Source organism: Pistacia vera, unplaced genomic scaffold (genome assembly GCF_008641045.1).
Source record: "Pistacia vera cultivar Batoury unplaced genomic scaffold, PisVer_v2 Contig441, whole genome shotgun sequence".
NCBI lineage: Eukaryota > Viridiplantae > Streptophyta > Magnoliopsida > Sapindales > Anacardiaceae > Pistacia > Pistacia vera.
The window spans coordinates 911,349-933,383 of record NW_022196270.1 but is presented as its reverse complement, the minus strand read 5'-3'; the positions used below and the strand labels follow the sequence as shown (position 1 = coordinate 933,383).

The window sequence follows — 22,035 nt, the reverse complement described above, 5'->3', positions numbered from 1 at the left end:
CAATCTATGATATGTCCACACGATCGGAGAACTTGGATGCAAGTTTGAGAATCGGACCTACATGGGCCACCAAACTGTTGACGCTTGATTTTGGACGCTAACGACTTGCACGTGAGAAACGCTGAGCTGACTCAGGAGACACACGTGATGGATCCATGAGATTTGAATATAGAGCTGAGATTATATATTTTGCAGAAAAATAAATAAAAGATTAGCAAGAGGGGATTTTTATAGTGGTTCGGATGCTCAACAAGCGACTCCTACATCCACTGTTATTTTATTGCTCACTGACTATTTCTATGATTTTGCCCTAAGGCATACAAAGATGAAGAAATACAGTGTTTACAGAGAGAGAATGAAAATGAAGCTCAAATCTCAGCCCAGCCCCCTTCTTCGGGAAGAGGAGTGCCCATTTATATACCTAAACAATCAATGTAATGAGTGTTTTGCAAGTTGCCTTGACACATGGAAGACTCTCGTCCACTCATTTCTTGAAAGGAGATATGGTTGGTGAGAATATCTTTAGAGATATGGGCTTGGCAACTGCTAAAAGAAGACATTAAATGAGCTGACATAGACGTGACTTTTTAGGCATAACATTTATATTGAAGTTAATGAAGAAGGGACTGAAGCAGTAGCTTGTACTGCTGCTATAACGATACCGTATTGTGCAAGTTATCAGGTAGCAAGTTTTGTAGCAGACTGTCCTTTCATGTTCATGACAAGAGAAGAGACATCTAATATTGTGTTCTTTGTTGGGGCTGTGCTGAATCCGCTCATGGAGTCTTGAACTTTAAAAAGGGTTATAATTGATTTAATAGAAATAAGTTCTCAATTTGTATCATGTTTTGTAATGTTTTAAGTGTAATATCTATTGGGTTGTAATAATTGAAGTTATATTCATATTTTGTTCAATATTACGATATGTTCCTTAATTAGTAATCAAGCTATACTTTAAAGTACTGTAAAAAGTCTTCTTTATTGATATCATCCTCTTCAAGCAGAATGACTTTTAGTTCACTATCAATTCTTCCACAACATCTTTTACTTGCTTTCACATTAACACCATAAAAGCTTCAACATCTTTTGATTACAACTTTGACGATTCAAAACTTGAAACTTTGATTATCAATGCATGTGGTGACTTGTGTCACCAAAGATTCCAACTTTGCAGCATCATTTTTTTTCTTTTTTTATCACCGGGGTTGTTCGGGTAAGTTTGTGCGCACCTCAACTAATCTTCCAGTGCCTTAAAACCGTCGGTCAGGTAAGAGCCCTAGTGGCCACTTTTATTAGTGGCTAGAGGGACTCAAACTCAGGAGCACATGAAACATTTTTTTGCTCTTTTACCATCAGGCCATTGGGTGGACTGCTAGTTAACTTTGCAGCATCAATGATATAGAAAATTTTATTAAAGGTGTTGATTTATTTTTCTTTTAGTATAAAACTGAGTCAACGACTTTTTCTCATCCAAAACTTTCGAAATACAACTTTCCAACCCAATGTTTATATTATGATCAATCGTCGACCGATTTTCGACTTACTTGCGACCCCACGCCATCACCATTCTCTTCCCCGATCATCACTTACCAAAACCCTCAAACCTTACTCTCGACAACCCCATCAATCGCCGATAATCGAGTGATTTGTGTAATGCACAACTGCCCCTCTTAAGTCAGATTCTGACTAATCCTAACCTCCAAAATCCAACCTGCCACCACCAAAGGATTCATCCACATTTACTCTTCAAAAGCCCGAACAACCAGGACCGAGTTTTCTCTCTATTAGCCACCGAATCGAAAAGTGTATTTTAAATAGTAAATGAAATATAAACTTTGGGTTGGAAAATGGTATTTTGAAACTTTTTGGGTGAGAAAATGTCATAAAGGCAAACCTTGGGTGGTAAATAGTCGGTTACTCATAAAACTATTCGTAATTGCTGCATTCAATAAGACAAAGCATCAGTTCCCCAATCAGTTTCTGAAATATTTGGGTGACAAAAGGGATATATAGAATCAATGAATGATGTTATAAATTTTTACTTAATAGTGAGTTGTGGTTAAACTTGGGAAACAAACACATTGTGAAATTTGCAGGGAGAAGTGAGTGGTGGAGTTTGAACACATGAAATTTGTGGCTGCTCTCGTGAACCAACAGGGACCCAACCATCTTCATTGCTAATTTTACACCAACAAAGGAACAAACTCAGTAAATGTAACCAACAAAACCAAACCAGCAATCCTCAGCTTCTATTTCTTCCTTTTGAGCTGTTTAGAATTTAAGTAAACCTGTATTCACGGCTCCTACTTAATTAACAGTTTCCATGAATAACTTTTAGACCGCCTTCTCCTCTCATAAATATAACCTGAGATAACTTTATTTTTCATATATTCCTTAAACATAGAACAAAATATGCAGCATATTTTGTCCTAGTATATGGAAAAAGCTTAGGCTATATCTATATAAAGCCACTCTTATTCTCACTCTTCCTCACATTCACGTGCCTAGAGATAAGTTGAGAGAGCATGAGAGGCTTGAAAATCATGTCTTGGTTTTACACGATATTCTTTCTCAGTTTCACCATTTGTAGTCTTGAGGCTAGAAGTAACAAGAAGCTTCATTCTGCTGTTGTTGTTGGCAGTGTCTACTGTGATACATGTTTCCAGGAGGATTTCTCTAAGTCTAGTCACTTCATTTCAGGTTCAATTCTACAACTTTTGTTCTAGCTTTTTTAATGGTTGTTGGGGTTTTTGTTTTGCTCTTCTGGGATGAAAATTTTATGGGATTTTTTGTGCAGGTGCATCTGTCGCTGTAGAATGCAAAGATGAGACTTCAAAACCGAGTTTTCGACAAGAAGTGAAGACAGATGAGCATGGAGAATTCAAGGTTCATCTACCATTCTCAGTTAGCAAACATGTCCGGAGAATCAAGAGCTGTTCAGTGAAACTGATCAGCAGTAGTGAGCCGTATTGTGCTGTGGCCTCATCACCAACTTCGTCTTCACTCCGGCTCAAGTCAAGAAACGAAGGAACTCACATATTCTCAGCAGGATTTTTCTCCTTCAAGCCACTAAAACAGACAAATCTATGCTACCAGAAACCAAGCCTGGAAAATTCAGAAAAATTTAACGGCAAAAAAGCCTCTTTTCCTCCAACTGATGAAAATACACCATTTCCACCTCCAATTCAAGACCCAACAATGCCTGGTCTTCCTCCGTTAGACCCATCCCATCTTCCTCCACTTCCTTTGCTACCAAGACTACCGCCATTGCCACAACTTCCTCCTCTTCCACGTCTTCCAGGACTTCCATACCTTCCACCATTAGCAGGGAAAAAAAAAACTACAGAAAAAAACCCTGAAGAACTATCCAAGGAAACTCACACTCAACTATCAGAATCACAACAAAAGGAGGTAGATCACCCTGATACTTTCCTTCCTCCATTGCCACCAAACCAATTTTTGCCACTTCCAATTCTACCACCAAATCCATTTCAGCTACCTCCACTCCCTTTTCTGCCACCGCCACTTTTGCCTCCAAATTCTATAGTCCCTCCTCCTTCTCCAATTATTCCATTGCCGCCAGTTCCAGGACTAACTCCACCATCGCCACCTTCATTTCCAATTCCTCTGCCTCCGGTCCTACCTTCACCACCGCCTCGTATCCCAGGAATTCCTCCCGCTTCTTCTTCACCTTGACCCAATTCTATATCCATATATCCATCTAATTTCTGCAATAGTACCTTTCACATTCCCTTTTCATTATTGGTAGTGAATTATGATATAACTATGGCAGTGATGAGATTGTCAGTATAACGAGCTTGATGTTTTTGGAGTTATGTAATGTGCCTGTCGTCAATAAAAATTTAGGACAAAAGAAATTATTGTACTTACTATTTAGAATAAAGCTATGTTTCTAGTCATGCGTGTGACAGGCCTTACTCTGTAAATTTTTATTGTTAATGTAATTTGAATATGCGTTGTTACTTTTCATGGAATTGCTGATGGCAAGAATTCTAGAATTAAAGTGCAAAAGAAGACCTAACACGGTCGAATCCCCTTAAGGATAAGAGAGTAAAAGGATAATCTAATATGGTCTCTCAAGAGGAGAATCTAACATTGTTTTCCAAGTTCGAGTCCCTACGGCTGCTAATAGGGGTAGTTACTGAAACTCGTGTCTGGTCGATAGTTTTAGGGTTTTGAAAGATTAGTTGAGATATACGTAAATTGGCCCGATCACCTTCAATCATAAAAAAAAAAAAAAAAAAAAAATGACACATCACCTCTTAGCCATTTCCAAATGTAAAGGAACCAGCTGCTATGTAAACAACCTCACAATACTACATATGTTGATAAGGCCAAACATTAAAAAAAATAAAATAAAAAAACAAATGTATCATCAAAATATTCTGAACCAAACAAAAAGGTTCACAGAACTGCATTAATTCCCCTGGGGACCCCTTTTTCATCAATCAAGACATAAAAAAATGGTATGGTCAAAATTATGGTTGCTTTGCAAACCACCACACTAATGTTTGCTTAACCTCCATCCAGCACCGGTTAAGAGTCTTAAACTTTTTGTTCCTCCGTAACATAGTCTCATAGACCCAAGCTCATGTATGTAAACTTCCATACAGAATATATTTAGAAACACTTCTTCCAATTCCCTACGTTTTAATACCAAAGAAAAGCAACCTTTGAATTAAATGTATGGTTTTATAAATTTGTACATAAAGAGTAATGAATTAACTAATGTCATTCTGTAGAATGCTTTCAATAATTGATTTACAAATATAGATTAAGAGCCCTAAACACAAATGGTTGGGATCTGGTTTCCTTTAAGGATCGCTTTAACGTNGCTTTAATTCCCCTGGGGACCCCTTTTTCATCAATCAAAACATAAAAAAATGGTATGGTCAAAATTATGGTTGCTTTGCAAACCACCAAACTAATGTTTGCTTAACCTCCATCCAGCACCGGTTAAGAGTTCTTGACTTTTTGTTCCTCCATAACATAGTCTCATAAACCCAAGCTCATGTATGTAAACTTCCATACAGAATATATTTAGAAACACTTACTTCCAATTCCCTATGATTTAATACCAAAGAAAAGAAACCTTTGAATTAAATGTATGGTTTTATAAATTTGTACGTAAAGAGTAATGAATTAACTAATGTCATTCAGTAGAATGCTTTCAATAATTGATTTACAAATATAGATTAAGAGCCCTAAACACAAATGGTTGGGATCTGGTTTCCTTTAAGGATGGCTTTAACGTTTGAACAAGATGATGTGCCTGGACCTGCTTCAGCGTCATTGTAAACCAAGTTGATATCACCAATCTCCACATTTTCACATGGGTTCACTGCACTACAGATGAGATTAACTGCAACCTCGGAGGAGGAAGTGCCGCGACTGTTGTTGTACTTAACATTGCTGATCTTCACTCTTGAAGGAACCTATACAAATTAATAGTAATCACCAGGTTAGCTAACAATTGGCTGGTTACATTACAATTTCAGGAATCAAAAGCAAACCATATTAACTAGTATCATGTTCGTATACCTTTTTGTTACAAGAATTGTTCGGGCAGTACTCCTGATCAATAACAATGGGGTTTTGCACATTATCCATGACAATGTCTTCAAATGTTAAATTGGAAACTGTGCTCTCATAAGAATCAGGCCATGTCTGGATTCTTACACCATTACTCATGCCTGTGAAGGTGCAATTTTGTACTGTCAAACCGGTAATAGCTTCCTCATTTGGAGTCCTTCCAAGACTACCAACACTAATCCCATGTCCTTGTCCACAGAAAACATCGGAGACTAGAATGTTTTCACTTCCAGGACTAACAGAGACACAAGCATCACCAGTACTTATCGCTGAATCGTAGATCTTAATCCCTTTTGATGACCCAACTTGAATTCCACCAGTGTTGGGACTATCTCCAGGTGTTGAGATCTTAATAGATTTTATCTTCAGGTTGTAGCAGGCAAAAACATTGATATGAACTTTCTTACCATCAACAGATTTTATTTCTTTAATTGTTGAGTCGGTTACGAAATTGAATCGCAAAAACTGTCAAAACACAAAACGAGTAAAGAAGTGGTATCAAATCAAAATGTAAGGCATATTATTAATAAAAGTACTCACAACAGGAAGCTTGCACTTTAAATTTTTGTTGCGATCGTTTTGTGGCCATGTAGTTTGTCCTTGGCCATGGAAAATCCCACCTCCCGCGAGGGTCAAGTTTTTAAGGTGATCCAACTACGCTTGTCAACAAACATTGATAGATCAGTAGGAGCCTTCACAAACCCTTTCACTATAAAGGACATTTGGACCTTTGCATAGACCTTCAAACACCATTGAACTGACCAAGTATTTTCCTTTCAGAACCAAAGCCTTGCTCTTACCATTTCAATCACAAGCTTTTTTCCAAGCAATACTAAAAGCCTAAGAGTACAAATAATAGAAACCTAATAGTTAATATATAAAAATCTTTGAGATTATCTGCTACTTTGAGTTTTGTCATGGCCTACTGTAGTAAACAATCAAGTATAATTAAAGAAACGAAAAAGAGAGTTATAGTTAATCATTCTAACCTCCTTGTCATCGTTCTCGCAATTTGCTGCAGGCCGAAATCCATTACATTGAAAACTGTTTCATTTATTTCACAAACATTTTTGGATAAAATACTTGTTGAGAGTAGAAACTGAAACCCATCTTTAAATGGTAACTATATAGATTGATGAATGTTAATTAAATAATTAATTGGTGCTTTACTTTCAATCTAAAGGCATTTATAGATTTTCATAGAACTCTGTCGCCTCTGATTCTCGTTTAACTTCCATATGGTAATATTTTTAGGCTTTTAGTAAAATTATTGGCTTGTGTTTAATCAGCATGGTTTTCTAAGTAACTTAATACAACTAGCTAATAGTTAGTTGAGTAACTTCTTGTAGATAGTATTGCTTATGGTTACTAAAACTTGGGGACAAGCAAGCTAGTACACAAAAATAGAAAAAAGAAATGTTTTATTTCAAGAAATTATATACTTCAAATAATTAAANTTCCAGTTCAAAATTTGGTGGAACAAGCACTATGTGATTCCAGTTCCAATTCCACCACTTCAGGAATGAGAACCGAAAAAGGGAGCTGAAACCAGAACTGAGGTCCAGGTATCCGAGGTGGAACCGACGGGTACACGGGGTGTATTTGTAATTTCTTTAAATAGTTGGGGTATATTTGTAATTTTTATAGGGTATATTTGCCATTTTGTGAATAATAGGGGTGTATTATATTTTATGTGAAAAGTGTCAAATACCTGGAATTAGAATAGGAACATGTGGTTCAGATCCCATTTCTAGGCTAGAGATGGCAATGGGCCAGGTTGGGACCGAGTACCCCTTGGCCCAGGCCCAGGCCCAAGCCTGACCTCATGACAAAAGCCCAGTCCCAGTCCCAGCCCAGACTCGTCACCGGGATGACGGGTAAAGCCCAAGTCCGGCCCAACAGGCCTGGCCCAATCCCGCCCATTTTTATAATGTGAATATTTAAATATTAATAAATCTCAGTTTATATATATATATATAGGATAATTCTGTAATTAGATATATGTATTATAAGGGTAATTTAGTAAAACTGGCAGGCCGAGCTAGGATTGAAGACATACTCATACCCGACTCGTACTCGAGGGCGGGCCTGTAAATCAGTCCCAGACCCAAGCCCAAGCCCGCTAACACTAGGTAAAGTCTGGCCTTTTCGGGACGGGTGGGGCTGGGTACCCAGAAATACCAAACCCATTGCCATCTCTATTCTAGGCATTTAGGAACCGAAACTAACTGATTCCAGTTTCTAAATCGTAAGAGCCGGTTGGTTCCAATTCCAAGGGTTTGGGCCAAGTACCTGAACCCGCCTACCCCTAGTTTCAATATCTTTCGGATCAAATAACCTAAATTGTATATTGATTTTATCAACTCTAAAGAACCATAGAAGATCTTTGAATCTTCAATATAATTAATTTAAAAGAAATAAGTTTTAACTTTTTTATCTTGCTCTGAAACGTTTGGGTTTGGAGTCAATTGGGTTGTGATAATTGAAGTTCAATATAGTATATGATATGGTTTCTCTTGAATCTTAATTACTTGCAAAATCAAGCTTAGAGAAAGAGGGGTTGCTAAGAAGATAGAGACACAATTCATTGTTTAGAAATCAATTGCGTTATTCAAACGCGAAGCATTTAACAATAGAAACAAAAACGCTTATCGATGAGGATCCATATTCACCTTAGAGTTTAGACCCAAAATCAATTAGTCAACTAGATAATTACTTTTTGATCAATAAGATTCGGGTTAAGTGTAATTAAACTTATTGGTTTTCAATAGAAAAATAATTCTAACAAAGAATTTTAATTACAACACTATTTTATTTTTACCTTTGAACCAATTTCTGGGTGATCGAGTGGTTTAATAAAAACTCTTAAGTGTATTATTCAGAAAGTTTTGAGTTCGAGTCGCTCCTCGGTTGCTAATAGGAGTGACTTCTAGAGCTTTTATCTGGGCGATATTTCCAAGGTCTCGAGGGATTAGTTGGGGTACACCTAAGTTGGTCAGAAAACCCCCCGGTCATTAAAAATAAAAAAAATAAATAAAAAAGGGTGTATTTGTCACTTTTGAGAACCTCTGACCATAACTATATTTAATCCAGACCTTAAGATGAAAATGTTATTATATCTCAACTAGTCAACTAAATGAAAAACTACTCATTTAAATAATAATTAAAGTTGCAACTTGCAAGTGAATCCATCCATTGAAGCGCCTACAAAAGTGAATGCCAACCGAGTTAATGAAGTCGTAGAGCACCATAGACTTTTGTTGTGAATCTGCGATCAACATGGAGTGCTCTGTACAGATGCCAACTAGCCATTTTAATACTGATTTCTGTCTGTTAATGTCAAGTCATGTTCTTCTGAAAGAAGCACTAGCGAAAGGCTCAAATTTTGTGATCTCTCCTCTTTCATTTCATGTTTTGCTGAGCTTGATTGCAGTAGGCTCAAGAGGACGTACATTACAGCAGTTGCTTTCCTTTCTGGGATCCAAAAATATTCAGGATCTCACCTCTCTGTCTTCTCAACTGATTTCCCTTGCTTTGCCAGCCAATCATGAGAACAACCACAACTTAGGAGGTCCGACTTTGTCCTTCATTAATGGTGTTTGGGTAGCTGAAGGCTACATAATTAAACCTTCTTTTGAAGAAATTGTGAGAGGTGTTTACAATGCCACAGCCAAAGAGGTTGACTTTGAGAATAAGGTAATGTTGAGTTTATTGTATTGGTGCTTGCTTTCTAAATATTTTATTTGTTTGCTTTTCTGACTGTGATTTTAAACAAAACTGGTCTACATGACTGCATCTAACCAAACTCTAAAGACTTCGATACGTAAATCCTTCAGTGACAAATTTATTTAACGCTTTTTCTTGTAGGCTGATGAAGTGATCAATAAAATAAATACTTGGGCCGAGAATTCAACCAATGGACTCATCAAAAACCTGATCCCACAAGGGGCTGTGCCTAGAGACACGGTTTTGGTTCTTGCGAATGCACTCTACTTCAAAGGTACATGGGCTAAAAAATTCGATGTCTTAAGAACTCAACACAGAGATTTCCATCTTCTAAGTGGCCAAACTGTTACAGTTCCCTTCATGACTAGTCAAAAACCTGCATTACATCTTTACGGATCCTTTGATGGTTATAAAATCCTGAAACTCCCCTACAGAAATGGTCAAGACACCAGGCAATTTTCCATGTACTTCTTTCTCCCAGAAGCAAGACATGGTCTTCAGAATCTAGTAAACAGATCCAGGTCAAATCCTAAATTCTTCAATACGCAGTTCAATTTACAGTATGAGGAGCTTCCGGATATGTGGGTTCCAAGGTTCAAGTTCTCATTTGAATTTGAAGCTTCAAAAACAATGATGGATCTGGGACTTGAACTACCTTTCCAGTCCATAAATAAGGAGATAACAGAGATGGTGGACCGACCACTTTTCGTCGAAAAGATGTTTCACAAGTCTTATATTGAAGTTAATGAAGAAGGAACTGAAGCTGCAGCTTGCACTGCTGCTATAATAATCCCGCAATGTTTAAGGTACCCAATACCAAGCTTTGTAGCAGACCATCCTTTCATGTTCATGATCAGAGAAGAGACATCTAATGCTGTGTTCTTCGTTGGGGCTATACTCAATCCATTTTTGGAATCTTGAACTTGAGAAATGATTAGAATATATTATACAGAAATAATTTTCTATATTATATAATGCTTTGTAATGTTTAAGTTTAAAGTCAATTGGGTCGTAAAAATTAAAGACCTCTTTGTTTGGTATATAATATGATATCACTCTAAAATGTGAAATGGAGAATATATGTTTCTTTTGTTGGTTGTAATTTGGGTATAATCTCATAAAAGTTTTACTTTTATTACATCTTAGGGGTGTTAAAGAGAGAGCGAAATGAAAGAAAATAAGGGCTCTTTCGTTTATTAATTATTATGTGTTTTTCTTTTGCGTTTCCTTGTCTGGAAACTATCAAAATTCACGTTCGGATACATTTCTCTAAAAATTTTAATGAACCAAATGGTTCAATAGAGACTTTTAGATATATTACTCGAGAGGTAATGAGTTTAAGTCTCTTCTTTGTTACTAATAGGGGTAGCCACTAGAGTTTTTATCCAGCTAATAGTTCAAGGATCTCGAGAGATTAGTCCAAGTACGCGTAAGTTGGCCCAGACACTCCAATCATAAAAAAAATAAATAAATAAATAAATGAAAAAACTTTATGTGTAACACATTTTTATAAACAATTAATATATTGAATTATACAATAATATTTATTTATCTTTTATCTTTTATTTAATAATTAAAGTCCTCTTGCACTCTATTTAATTGCTTTTTTTTTTTTTTTTTAATGATTGGGGTATTCAGACCATGATTGTCAAATCGGGTATTGTATCGTGTATCGAAAACCTAATTTTTTGAATCGCGTATCGTATCGTAAGATAAGCTTTTTTCAAAAAAATTAATAAAATAATCAATATTTTAAAAAAATTAATATCATTCCCAAGATTAATTAAAGAGTTTTGTGGTATTATTGGTTTTAAATTATGGTATTACATTATCAAAATTAAGAATTTATATTAGATCAATGATATCTCCACTTATATTATTATTATCATGTAAAATTGGTAACACGTATTCCTCTTCACTTTCTTTATACAAAATAGGTAAATTTAGACAAGTTTTAGTGAATCAGGTTGGTGACCCGATTTCGACCCGAAATTTTTTTGGGTCTTTGGCCGAATTTAATAAAGTCGTATCGATCTATATCAATATTTTTAAGGATACGAACGGATACGTATCGTATTGTAGGATACATATCAACGTATCGAAAGGTTTAGGATACACTCTCTGATACGTATCGTTGGTCACCTGTATCGAATCGTATTGTATGATACGTATGGGGTATTGTAGGATACTAACAACCATGATTCAGACCATCTTACGCGTATTTTAATTAATCTTTCAAAACCTTAGAACTATCGATCAAGTAGCACCTTAACTAATACTGGCCAAATAAGAGCTCCAGTGATTACCCCTATTAGTAACCTATGAAGGATGCAAACTCAGGATCTCTTGAATAATACACCCAAGAGTCTCTATTAAACCAATCGACCAACTAGAGGTAGTTTATTTAATTACTTCATAATCAAGTTTAATTAAAGCAAATAAGTCTTCAAACAGAATATAATCGAGAAAAAGAGATTGTTATTATTAAGGGACCAAAATAAAATAAGTAACATCACCAAGCAAATTTGCAAAACTAAACATGACCTAGCCACTCTCACTCTCCAATGTTTTTTTAATCCGAATTGGGCCTTAACCGGATCGAGGGGCCGATCCTTAGGTCAGGCGGTCTGATTGGTGGTGACATCATATTGATGTTAGCATGATATAATAAAATTTTAAAACTTTAGTAATTAATAAATTTTTAATAGTTAATAAATTTTATGCTGATGTCATCGATTCTTTGAGTCTGCAGTTGAACAAGCGACTTGGCATTGTTCCGCCAATAAAACCCTGAGTCAATCTGGTCCAATGACTAAAATAGAATTTATCCATTCAGAAGACCAAATTAGGGATTGGTTCCTAGTCAAACCAAATTAGGGACTATCAAATTAACAACAGTAAGTAGTATTTATCTATTTATTTATTTATTTTAAAATTAAAATTTTCTCTTCCAACAAAAGGTATATTAAATAAAATAAAATATTTATAATTTTTTTCTAATCTAGAATTTTAAAAGAAAAGGTATATTAATAAAGCTTTAGAAATGAAAAAAATAAATCAATAAATAAAAATGAGAGAGCTTAGTTGTAACGTTAACATAAACAAGTGGCTGCTTTTCTCTTCGGGTTCCAGTAATAACTGGCTTCATTTACCTCACAAAATTCAATCGCTTGATGCTCAGATTCTCAGAACAAAAGAAAAGCAAGGAGTGACAGAGAAATATACAATTCTCAAGGTTGGATTTCTTTTAACAAGTTTATTTTATATCGATTCTTGGTCTTTTGTGTTTCTAATTTATTTTCAACATTTTCGATTTTTCTAGGGTTGTTTAATTTTCATGAATTGATCTGTTTCGTGATCCGTTCATCCGATTGTTGTTTTTTTCGTTGTTCCTCATTTTAGATTACTAAAATCAAAATCTGTTTGTGTAATGAGTTTTAGTTGATTTGGTGATTTTATTTGATCACTTGTTCGGCGATCTTTTGGAAATTTGTGGGTATTAAATTTTATATGTAATATGAATTACGATTGTTCTTAAAATGGGAAAAAGTAGAGACAATATAACGGGGATATCTGTTCTTATTAGAAAGAAATTGTGGGGAAACAAGCGATCATTTTGTAAAGTTTACACCTTGGGTTTTTTGGAAGGATCTGGGACATATAACATGAAGTGGGGCTAGGCGGCAAAGATACCATTCGCAGGCCACTTATTATGCTCATGAATTTGTTGGACTAACTGCTACCGAACTTGTGGCGGGATTATGTTTTAGCATTCATTTCTTTTGTTATAGTTTGCTCTTTGATGCATACGTGTGCATATACGAATGGATTATTTGAAGGCTGATGAGTTAATAGAGAATTTTCTTGCATAGAAATTTGGATAAAAGATATGTATTCTGTTGGCACAGTATAGCAATTTTTCAGTTGCTGTGATTGTATTTGTTCATTCTATTTATCTGATTGTTCCTCTTTGAATGTCAACCAACAGGGTTTAAGAGATATCAGCTTTTCGACCTTGAAATGTTGGCTTTATTCACGGATAATGACATGAAATGGTCTGATCGGAAGAGGTGATTGGGAAAACAAATCCGGGAAAATTTGAGATGAATGTGGAGGTACGTAGTAATGTGCATGGTTGAAAACATGCATGAGTGTATTTTGATTTTTAAAATATGGTAAATGTCTTTTTGATTTTCTTTATTTGATTTCCAAGTTTGTAAGAGTTAGATAGGATACAAGCTTATAATAGACGCGTGGCTGAATTTTTGTATAAAATTTAGAGTTTGTGGGATTTGGTGCTCCAAATAAAAAGTTTACCATTATGGATTGCTTTTACCAAAATTAGCTAATAGATAACATACAAGTCACTGTGTGCAAAGGAAATTTCTGAGTTATAGCTACGTGTTGGTAGGGCATTGAAGTATGTTGGCGTAAATGACACTTGTCTGTTTGCTTTTGGGTTTCTTTACAAAAATAGCGCCGCCACAGTTTGGACAAGGTCTCCCTCATTCCTGGCTTTATCTTGGTCCCGACATTGCTTAGCTTTGCCTTACGTCAAATTTTGACAGTTATGATTATGTTATGATACATAATAAAATTTAGCTAATCATTATTTCACAACATTGACATAAGTGTTAAACTTCAGTCTTAGTTAAGCTATTTGTGTATTAACATACGTAATTATGTTCATGTATACGATGTCATATTGCATTTTTTGTCATTCATTTTTACATGCAATTGCCTTCTTCCATCCAATTGCAAAGCCAACAACTTTCTATTTACCTTAAGTGAAAAAGCTTGGTTTGTCGTATACTTCCATGAAAGAAGAGTGACAAGTGTTTATGGAGTCGTTATCATGTTAATTGTTATTCCTCTGTTCCAACCTATGCAAAGGGAACTTAGGGAAGAACACCTGCCTTCTATTCAATAATTGGAGGAAAAGAATCTTCTGTACCCCTTTTTCATATATGGAATGGTGAGTCATTTGTTTGTTTGATAATCAAACAGCTTATGGTTATTGTTTTGGAAAAAAAAAAATGAATAACATCAATTTTTTTTTAATAAGAATAATTAACTAGTTCATCAGTTTGTGCTATGATGAGACACCTTGTTATTGGCCTTTCTTAAATATATATTGAAAAATCATTGACAAAAATCTCAGATGTAAAGATCATAGTTTAATTGACTCATATATATTCCATAACCAGGTGGCGAAGAAGCTATAAAATGTTTTTGATTGTGTTATTAGATTGAGGCAAAAGTATTTTTATTTTATTCGAAAAACTACCAGTCAAATATTTGCTTATTAAGTAATTTAAGTGTTTTTGTAAATCAAGAAAATGCTTTCCAAAATAATACATATTCATTAATAAGTTTAATCTAATAAAATCTTGAATATACAATCTCTTACCGTCCTTTAAGTAAAAATTTTAAATTAAAAAATCTTCATTAAAATAGCTAATTTGTTTCCTTTTATAAGTTGAATGTTAGTAAGTTAACATGTCATATTGTGGACAGCATAAGAATTTGTCCTAATGGATAAAATAATGATAAGAAGCTCATCAAACAAATATATAGAGCATTTGTTTGAAAATTGAAATTTGAAACTAAAATAAAAAAGTTTTAATACAGAGATAATGATAAAACTGGAAGGAAATACTATAATATTGAGAAATACAAATGTCCAGCTTTTGTACATGCATGTTGTAATTTGCATGGATTTTTTTGGAAATGAGCACAAATGTATTATGATTTTTTTCAAATATGGTAATTGACTCCTTAAATTTCTAGGGTTGTCTCCGATATTTTTAATTGTTTGCTATGATCCCAATTTTTTAGTACACGTGGCTAAAACTTTTATAATGAATTTATAGTATTGAGATTTGGTGATCCTGTCAAAAGTTTTACCATTATGAAATTGCTTTAAAAAAATTAGCTTGTAGATAATATTTAGTCATTATACAGTAGATGGATTCTCTAAGAACAATTTCATGTCAGGAGGGTATCTTAGGTGCCTTGACTTAACTTACAATTGTTTTCTTGCCTTTTGGGTTAGTATATCAAAAATGGTTGGTTTTGGAGCATGTATAGGTCTCCTTCTGGAACCTTCAGGTTTTTTGCTCTATATTGGCCCAAGCCCAATTAAGTTTGGGTTTAGGTTAAGGTTTAATAGTTATGGTCATGTTGTAAAACATAATAAGACCAAATTTATTATTATTATGTTTTACAGCAAGACCATGACTACTAAATCGTAGCCTAAGTTAAACCTATTTGTGTATTAACTTATGTATATATATGTATGAGCATAAGATGTACAATTTGTGTATTTCTGGAAACAAAGCTACATTTGTGGAATAAATGGATCATTTCTGTTTGTACTAAACTTTATTTAAAACTGGCTGTGCCTGGACCCTGGTCAACATCAAGAGGCAAAAGAAATTTAGGATTGTTTAAATGTTATATCTATTGCCTGTTCATATTTGGGTTGGGCGATTCAGTTATCAGCATCTCTCTACTCTTGGGGTGAAATTATACTCCTGGAGTTCAGCTATATGGATCTTTTAGATTGTAGAAATGCCTTTCATGTGGATGAAGAAAACTATGGCTGAGTTGAACCCTTTCTTATCTCTCTCTCTCTCTCTTTTTTAGATAAGAAACAGGATGTGAGCGATTTAAAACAGTATGTAGCTATGTCAGTAGCTTTAAGTATAATTCATCAGTGTATTCTGTCAGAAAGGGGGAAATTTTTCTTCCATATGGAAGGCATTTTGTTGTGAGCAAGAGTAACAAAAAAGGATATTAAGTTACTGAGAACTGGGATGAAGCTTCCAGGTGCTGTGACTTAATCACCTTTCAACATTCATATTTGAGAACCATTAAAAAATTCTGAAATTACTTAATCGATCATTAAATGGATACGCATAAATGTATTTTGCTTATTGGATTTCTCTGTGTGAAGGCTTTTCCTTCGTGATGAAGTGGACTTTAAGATCATAATAGAATGTGTGTAACAAAATGAATTCATTATTAGTGGAGCATCACAATCTCTATAATGGTATTCAAAGATATTTAGGTTCATAAAAACCTGTCACCATTATGCAACGGGAAAGCCACTTTGGTATCTAAGTGTCATCATGGTAGTGGTCAAGCTTGAACTTTTTGCTTCTTTATGGGCTTCAGTTGCAGAACAGTTTCATACTCTCTTTTTTTTTATTATTATTATTCATAGAGATCGGAAATACGGTGTTGATTTCAGTTTATGTTCTTTGAAACCTGTCACCATTATGCAACAGTTGCAAATTATACACACAGCTTATTCCTTTCTCTCTTTCCCTGCTTTGGGTTAATGGATGCTACCATACAAAAGTTTTTTACTTTTTTGCAGGAAAACAATCCCTAGTGAGGGAGTATTGGTTGAATAAATTATACTCCTATTGCCACATTTAGCATAAACCAATAAGGGTTTTTTTCTTAGATATTGTATGTTTGACACTTCAGTTCTTGTCTCTGCCAGATAATGAGCTATTACCACCAGAAAGCAGATGCTGTGGATTGAAATTATAATTGTTGATTTCAGATCTTGAGGCATAGTAAGTAGATAGGATTTGAACTTGAATCCTTGAATGATATTATTTTTCTGTAAACTTACTGAGAATTGAAACAGGAGTGAAGCTAATCTCAGTACTACTGTCAAAAGAGGAACTACCTGGAGGAGAGATATTATGAAGCAGTTTTGAGCATACAAATGGGATCCCTCATTGGTCTCTGATGATAATTCATCTGCATCTTTAGTTTATGGGCACACAAGTATACTGTCTCTCTTTTCTCTTTTGAGTGGGTTAATCATACTGTCAATCAGTGGAATCAGAACTTAACTGAATGCAAAAGGTTTTGAGAAGGTAACAGCAGTTTATAGAAGAGATGGATCCTTAGAGCTTTGGCTTTCAGTATTCATGGTGGACAAGTAAAAACCTCAGACAGATCACAGAATTATCGATGTTTGTCTAAAGTGCAGATAGCTAGAATAGCAGGGGGACAGGAATTTGTCAAGCGGTGAACAATTATCTCCAGGTTAAGGTGCGAAAACAAATCCACTTGTGAAGAAAGACTTTTATACTCACTTCAGGTTAAAAGGATAAAGGTCACCTATGGACTAGAGCCGACCAGAGAGGATCTTTTTCAAGCTTGGAAGGTGATATTTCAGTCACACGGTGAAAGCCGGAACCCTGGTACTTCTACTGTCAATTAAAGCATGATGAGCTGGAAAACATTAAGATTGCTAAAACCTCAGAATGATGCACATCGAGTATAATAGGTACTGCGTATATGATACTTAAAATTCCAGTTACATTATACTCAAACTAGGAAAAGGTATATAACAGTATAGAAAGACTGAACTGCTTAAACCATCTTATACAGATGCCTTGAAAAAGATACTAGAAACCATCTTGTATAAGAGAAAGAACATTAAGAAAGCTATAACACTAAGGACAAATTCCATCGGATCTAGAAACAAAAAAGAGCTTGTTTTATAAAGACTTAGATGCATCAGAAACCGTCATATAAACATATAGCTTCCAGTTGCATATAGGTCTTAATAAAACCGGCTCTTTTCTGTTTCTTGAACCCATGAAGTCCAGCAAATTCCTTTAAGGTGCATTGCTTCTTGGAGTGGCCCTTCTTGAGGCAGGTAGATGGTGAAGAGCTCGGGATAAAACTCTATTGCACATCCATGGTTCTTCAAAATCCTTGAAATTCCGGATGAAGTGAGTTGGATCAAGAGGAGCCTCAGGAATCTTTATGTGCAGTCGGTACTTCTGGAATTAGAGACAAGATCAACCATCATCTTCATACACTAGGTTTAATCATATCACAGATCAATAAAATATAAGAACAAATACATAATTTACATGTCAAAGCATCTAGTTACACAGATAAGAAGATAAAGCCTCAATGGTGAAGGCAAACCCTCAATAGCTTTACAGAAAAGAAGTCTACAAGCATTTACGCAACTCATAATTTCACAGACAAATAGCATTATTAAATACCACCATACCATTTTCTGATAAAGTTATTAAATACCGAGTCAAACAGCGACGCTTAGACAAGAAAAGGCAAAATGTACGAGAGGATGTGTTTGAATGTTTTTCAATTTTCATATCTACTTAACATTTACGTGAAAACATGAGAATGGCCCATCAGACAAAGGCTAGTTGTTGTGTAGATTCCTATACAAAAGAAGTGCCCTCTAGTCTTTTTTATCGTAATCAACAATAAGGTTGTATTATTGATGTCTCAAAATCATGTCATCCCCTAGCCCCAATTATATGCATCACTTATTTGAAGATTTTTGAAGAATTGTTATGAGTTTTCTACAAGTTTTCTGATAGGGTAATCAATGACAAACTCAAGCATATTTAGGTTCCTTAATTAAGTCTATTGGAGAATGGAGACTAAGCAAAGCAAAGTTCTCATAATGAACCATTTTACATTACCTAGTCCACAAATTACAACCAAAATTTTCATCGGGGTTGGCTCATTACTGAATATCAACTCTATGACAAATTAAACACACACCAAATTGTCATTTTGTGTACTGTTTGTGAAGGAATTCAGGCGAAAACAAGAACAAAACGACGTAAGTTAACATAACCCAGAAATTATACATCAAGTTCACGATCTCAAATTCTGACCCCTCTACAATATAAGAGTAAAATTTATCATATTCCAACAGAAATTTGCCAACAATACACCTAAAGATCAAAGTCAACCTGAAGATGGCTTTTCACTTGATCGTTGGTCAGCCCCTCAACCTGCATCACTTCTTTAATTTGCTTCGGAGTAGCCACTGCACATAAAGCCAAAATCCGCATCGATCATGCATCGGGGACAACAGAGAAAATGAGTGAGCAAATGGGTAAAGTTAATATTATGTTTTCTGACCTTCAACACCTCCCAGGATATTCAGAGCCTCCACAAACCTTTCATGAAGCTCCGGTGACCAGGATCTCCTGTTGTTCTTCCATATGGGTTGAGTTAACTGTTTGGGGTGATAATTCAGGGTTACAGGATCTGTCTTCAGATTCAAGCCACCCAGACCCACCATACCTTCAGTCCCCGGAGATTCAGTGCCCGTCGACCCTTCACTGACTTCCTTACTCTTTTCTCTTTCAGCTGATTCAGGGAACCTGGAACTTCCAATAGGTGACATCAATGGCACCTCCTGGTTGCCCCATCTGCATGGCTGAATAGGGACAGGATAAAATAAGAACCTTATTGACCCAAAAGAACAAAATGAAAGATGATGATCTTTTGGGGTTACCTGGGTGATCTCCAGGATTCCTTTTTGTTTCTTGTCATAATCAGCTGAAATGCTAATCAAATCTTTCTCTTTTCCGCTCGAATAGTCCGAGAGAATCCCTTCCTCATCCTCATAATACTTCCTCTTCATTGACAGAAACTCCATCAAGGGCTGGCCAGATTCTTCAGGTTCCTTTGGATTCTTTGTGTTCATGATTTCCAGCTTCAGAGTTTCGATAGCTGTAAATGAAAACCAAAACCAAAAACAAAAACAAAAATGCAGAAAAAAAAAAAAAAATACAATCATTTAAAGAAAATAATATAACCAAAGAACGAATCTAAATTGTACTCACCATCCATCAGGAGCAGCATGCACTGAGGAAGCTCACGTTTAAAGGCCTCAACTCGAATCAATTCTTCTTCATGTTTGAGAAGATAATCATTCAACACAGACAACTTATCCGATACATCGTCGATCTCCGACAGTCATTCACAAGTTCTTGATGGTTTTGGGGACATAAATGGCTTAAGACTCAGCTAATTCCAAAGAAGTTGAAGACATGTTTGATCTCTCAACTCAAGTTATCTCTCTCTGAAAAAAACCAAACCAGTCTCCTGTATTTGCAATGAAGAAGAAGAAGAATAGGTAAGGAGTTATAAATTCATAGTAGAGTAAAAAACTAGAATCCAGCCAATCCCAAAAGACAAATTAGATTACATGACAGATTCTCATGCATTCTTATCATATTTCACAACCACCAAGTTTTCTTAAGTATTTTGTCGGGAAAAAATAATAAAGAAAAAGAAAAAACTATAACTTCAGTCGCCGCATCGCATATATCTGATACAAATACAGTCCTGTTGGAATCTGGCCGAGTGAAACTTTTCCAGTTTTGGAATATTTTGGACTAATTAATAACTCTAAACCTAAACTGAATAACATCAGAAGACATTTATGAGTTTACAATATACTGTATTTAATTCAAACATTAAATATATAATAGTTTAATTTATTACATCTTCTATTTTAGGTTAAGCTTGCAAAAAAGTAAAAACCAGACAAATATGGGGTGTTGTGCCCCTAGTTGATCCCACAGTTTACATGAAGTTGAATTTCTAAACCACTAGTTTACGATTTAGCACATTGATTTTCCTCCAAACAAGAAATTTTTCTTTAATATTTTGTTGGATCCATTACCTTAAAAAGTTAGTTTAAGCCTTTCAGGAAAAACCATTGTTCTCAGAGCATTGAGAATCTTTATGCCTTGTCGTTAAGAATTTTGCAGATGATTTTGGTCTTTAATTGGTGTCAAGATTCCATTATATGAAGAAATGCCATAAATAATCTATAATTACTAATCATATCAAGATATCTAAATACTTATAATTAGTTAATTATCATACATAGAATCCATCATACACGTCAGTCCAGTCTCAAATATTCTATTTGAATCCTTAATTAACATTAGAATATCCTAAGTTATTGAATATAGATAATATGATCATCCTTTTGATATTATATAGAATATTTTAACAAGAAATCTGTGGGAGGGTATCTTCTAAAACTTAAGTAAAACTCTATTATGCGACATATGGCTTAATATATATGAATGTGCACATGACTCATCTAATATAGATCTAAAAAGACCATTTTACCATTTAATTTTTTAAGAATAAGATTAACTCTTTTTTTATTATTTGTTGTTGTTCAAAAGTTTTGCATGGCGAAAAGCTGAAAAGGCTTTTGTTTTTTGCTCTAGTAGGAAATCGAATTTGGGATTGTGAGTTAAGCTAGGGTGAGCATGGGAAATGATGAACCGGAATCAGCCCCTTAGGGTCCATGCCGGTTTGGAAAATTGGAACGGGAATTCTTGGTCTGGTTCCGGTTCCTACAAGGAACAGAACCGAAACCGAGGTTTGGTACCGGGGTAGGAACTGGACTGAATTATAAATTTTGTAACATTAGGGTGTATTGTCATTTTTTTAAAAGTAGGAGTATTAAAATTTCCCAAGTACCTGACCAGAACTAGATGTTATGTTTCAAGTTCCTTCTAGTTTTCTAGTAACCAAAACTGGCCGTTCCAGGTTCTAGGTTTCTAGGACCCAAACTAATCGTTCTGATTCTCAAAAAATACAGGATATCTGGAACCGATCACCCCTAGTTAAAGAATGCACAACCCTCTTGGTTGTTCTTACCTAGGGTACACATGGGTGGTGAAAAACCAATTTTATTTAGCCACGTTTTGAAGTTTCAACTAGGAATCCAAGTTTTTGAACATTTTTTACAAGGTGTCCACCCAATCCTTGAACTTTTTCCTTAATCAAAAAAAGAATATCAATATGTTAATAGTTTTTAATACACATTTATCTATAGTTATCATTAGTTATATTTCTATT

The 22,035-nt window shown here is 35.0% G+C and overlaps 4 protein-coding genes and 1 long non-coding RNA gene across 5 annotated transcripts; 3 read left to right on the top strand and 2 right to left on the bottom strand.

Annotated features, from left to right (window-relative positions):
* Positions 1 to 2,348: 2,348 nt before the first annotated feature.
* LOC116144327 (extensin-like) lies at positions 2,349 to 3,995 on the top strand. Its single transcript, XM_031429790.1, has 2 exons — positions 2,349 to 2,700; positions 2,798 to 3,995. The coding sequence occupies exons 1-2, from the start codon at positions 2,526 to 2,528 to the stop codon at positions 3,694 to 3,696; spliced, it is 1,074 nt and encodes a 357-aa protein (XP_031285650.1). The 5' UTR covers positions 2,349 to 2,525; the 3' UTR covers positions 3,697 to 3,995.
* Positions 3,996 to 5,225: 1,230 nt separating this feature from the next.
* LOC116144356 (exopolygalacturonase-like) lies at positions 5,226 to 7,809 on the bottom strand. The gene is made up of 4 exons (XM_031429808.1): positions 7,679 to 7,809; positions 6,603 to 6,657; positions 5,563 to 6,078; positions 5,226 to 5,456 (listed from the first exon to the last, which is right to left on the bottom strand). The coding sequence occupies exons 1-4, from the start codon at positions 7,807 to 7,809 to the stop codon at positions 5,226 to 5,228; spliced, it is 933 nt and encodes a 310-aa protein (XP_031285668.1).
* A 1,083-nt stretch (positions 7,810 to 8,892) lies between these two features.
* Positions 8,893 to 10,386, top strand: LOC116144299 (serpin-ZX-like). The gene is made up of 2 exons (XM_031429766.1): positions 8,893 to 9,309; positions 9,481 to 10,386. The coding sequence occupies exons 1-2, from the start codon at positions 8,893 to 8,895 to the stop codon at positions 10,258 to 10,260; spliced, it is 1,197 nt and encodes a 398-aa protein (XP_031285626.1). The 3' UTR covers positions 10,261 to 10,386.
* A 2,027-nt stretch (positions 10,387 to 12,413) lies between these two features.
* Positions 12,414 to 18,090, top strand: LOC116144321. Its single transcript, XR_004130245.1, has 4 exons — positions 12,414 to 12,574; positions 13,328 to 13,454; positions 16,853 to 16,928; positions 17,003 to 18,090. It is a non-coding gene; the product is annotated as an uncharacterized LOC116144321 (long non-coding RNA).
* A 1,001-nt stretch (positions 18,091 to 19,091) lies between these two features.
* On the bottom strand, positions 19,092 to 19,998 carry LOC116144355 (transcription factor LUX-like). The gene is made up of 3 exons (XM_031429807.1): positions 19,992 to 19,998; positions 19,282 to 19,878; positions 19,092 to 19,186 (listed from the first exon to the last, which is right to left on the bottom strand). Exons 1-3 carry the CDS (start codon positions 19,996 to 19,998, stop codon positions 19,092 to 19,094), a joined length of 699 nt encoding a protein of 232 aa, XP_031285667.1.
* Between the last annotated feature and the right edge of the window lie 2,037 nt (positions 19,999 to 22,035).